Source organism: Primulina tabacum, chromosome 3 (assembly GCF_025594145.1).
Source record: "Primulina tabacum isolate GXHZ01 chromosome 3, ASM2559414v2, whole genome shotgun sequence".
NCBI lineage: Eukaryota > Viridiplantae > Streptophyta > Magnoliopsida > Lamiales > Gesneriaceae > Primulina > Primulina tabacum.
In genome coordinates, this window is record NC_134552.1 from 11,510,719 (window position 1) to 11,511,981 (window position 1,263).

At 37.0% G+C, this 1,263-nt stretch overlaps 1 protein-coding gene across 1 annotated transcript; it reads right to left on the bottom strand.

Moving 5' to 3' along the window:
- Positions 1-275: 275 nt before the first annotated feature.
- Positions 276-632, bottom strand: LOC142538413 (uncharacterized). The gene has a single exon (XM_075643734.1). The coding sequence runs from the start codon at positions 630-632 to the stop codon at positions 276-278; it is 357 nt and encodes a 118-aa protein (XP_075499849.1).
- Between the last annotated feature and the right edge of the window lie 631 nt (positions 633-1,263).

The following is a 1,263-nucleotide window of genomic DNA, read 5'->3' on the forward strand; positions in this document are numbered from 1 at the left end:
TAATTATAAGAAAGCAGTATAATTTGCCTTTTTATTAAACTACTGATAGATCATGATCATATTGTAACCACAAAAACACACGTAAAATAATAATATACGTAAAAATCTTTCGAACAATAAATAGAAAAATAAAAATTATAGAAAGATGTGATCTTAACATCAGCTCTGCTGTGGGAGGCTGGCCGGGTATACAAATATTGGATATATATTCCGATAAAAACCAAAGAAAAATGAAGACCTAGCTAAACTGCATGTATAAAAACCGATTCAACTTTTTATGATTTCGTAGGAAAGGGAGTGATTTTTATGACAAGGCCGGGGAAGACATCATCGGGGTCATGAATATGAGGATTCCGCTCTACGATAAAAGGATCGCTGCACTTGTCGCTGATGGTGTGCAGAGTCTCACCTTCTCCGACAACATATATCTCATCGCAAGGCCGTGCCCGCAGCAGATTTACACCCATACCGCCACCTCCCGCCGTGGCCGCAGCTGAGTAAGTACTCTCTCTGGATGTTCCACCGAGAAGAATGAAGCCTAATAAAACAACGGCGCAGTACCAAGATACGGCATCGGCGGCTGGAAGTGACGCCCTTACGAGCTTGATGAAGGCAGAGGAATAATAACCCATCGTCTGTGTCGTGGAAAATGAACGGGTTTATTATATAGAGGAAAGGATACTCGGAATGCGTCTGGAAGGCTGTTTTGGTCATTTCAGCGAGTCTTTGGACGTGTTTTCCTTGTAAAATATAAATAAAATTCTTTAATATTATATTATACCTATTATTTATTATTTATTCATTTTGGAGTTTGCGTAAGGATGGGGAAGTGGAGAAAACTTTGTTGACACCTGACCTGCATGCTTCTTTTTTTTGTAGAATTGAAAAATTTTACGAAACTAAAATATTCAAATCTCAATTTATTATAATTATAATTATAATTAAGATTAAAGGTATATTTTCCGGGAACTTTTTATATTCAGGGGATTTGGTTTCTTTCAGTTGACCTAAAAAAATCAGTGCATTTATATTTAATTAAGGAGAAGTCATTTTCTTATTTGGAAGCAACAAGTTCGAACTAAAACGCTGACCGACTATTTCCACAAATTTTGAACACGTGGAAATATGCATGACGCATTGGTTCGGTGGTGGTTCACGGACATGATGCCACCAAGGAAAATGAGTTCTATATTCTTCTATTTTTCTTGCGTTCATAATTTGTCCACTCCTTCACAAAAGTTTTCACCCACTTTCGATATTGAT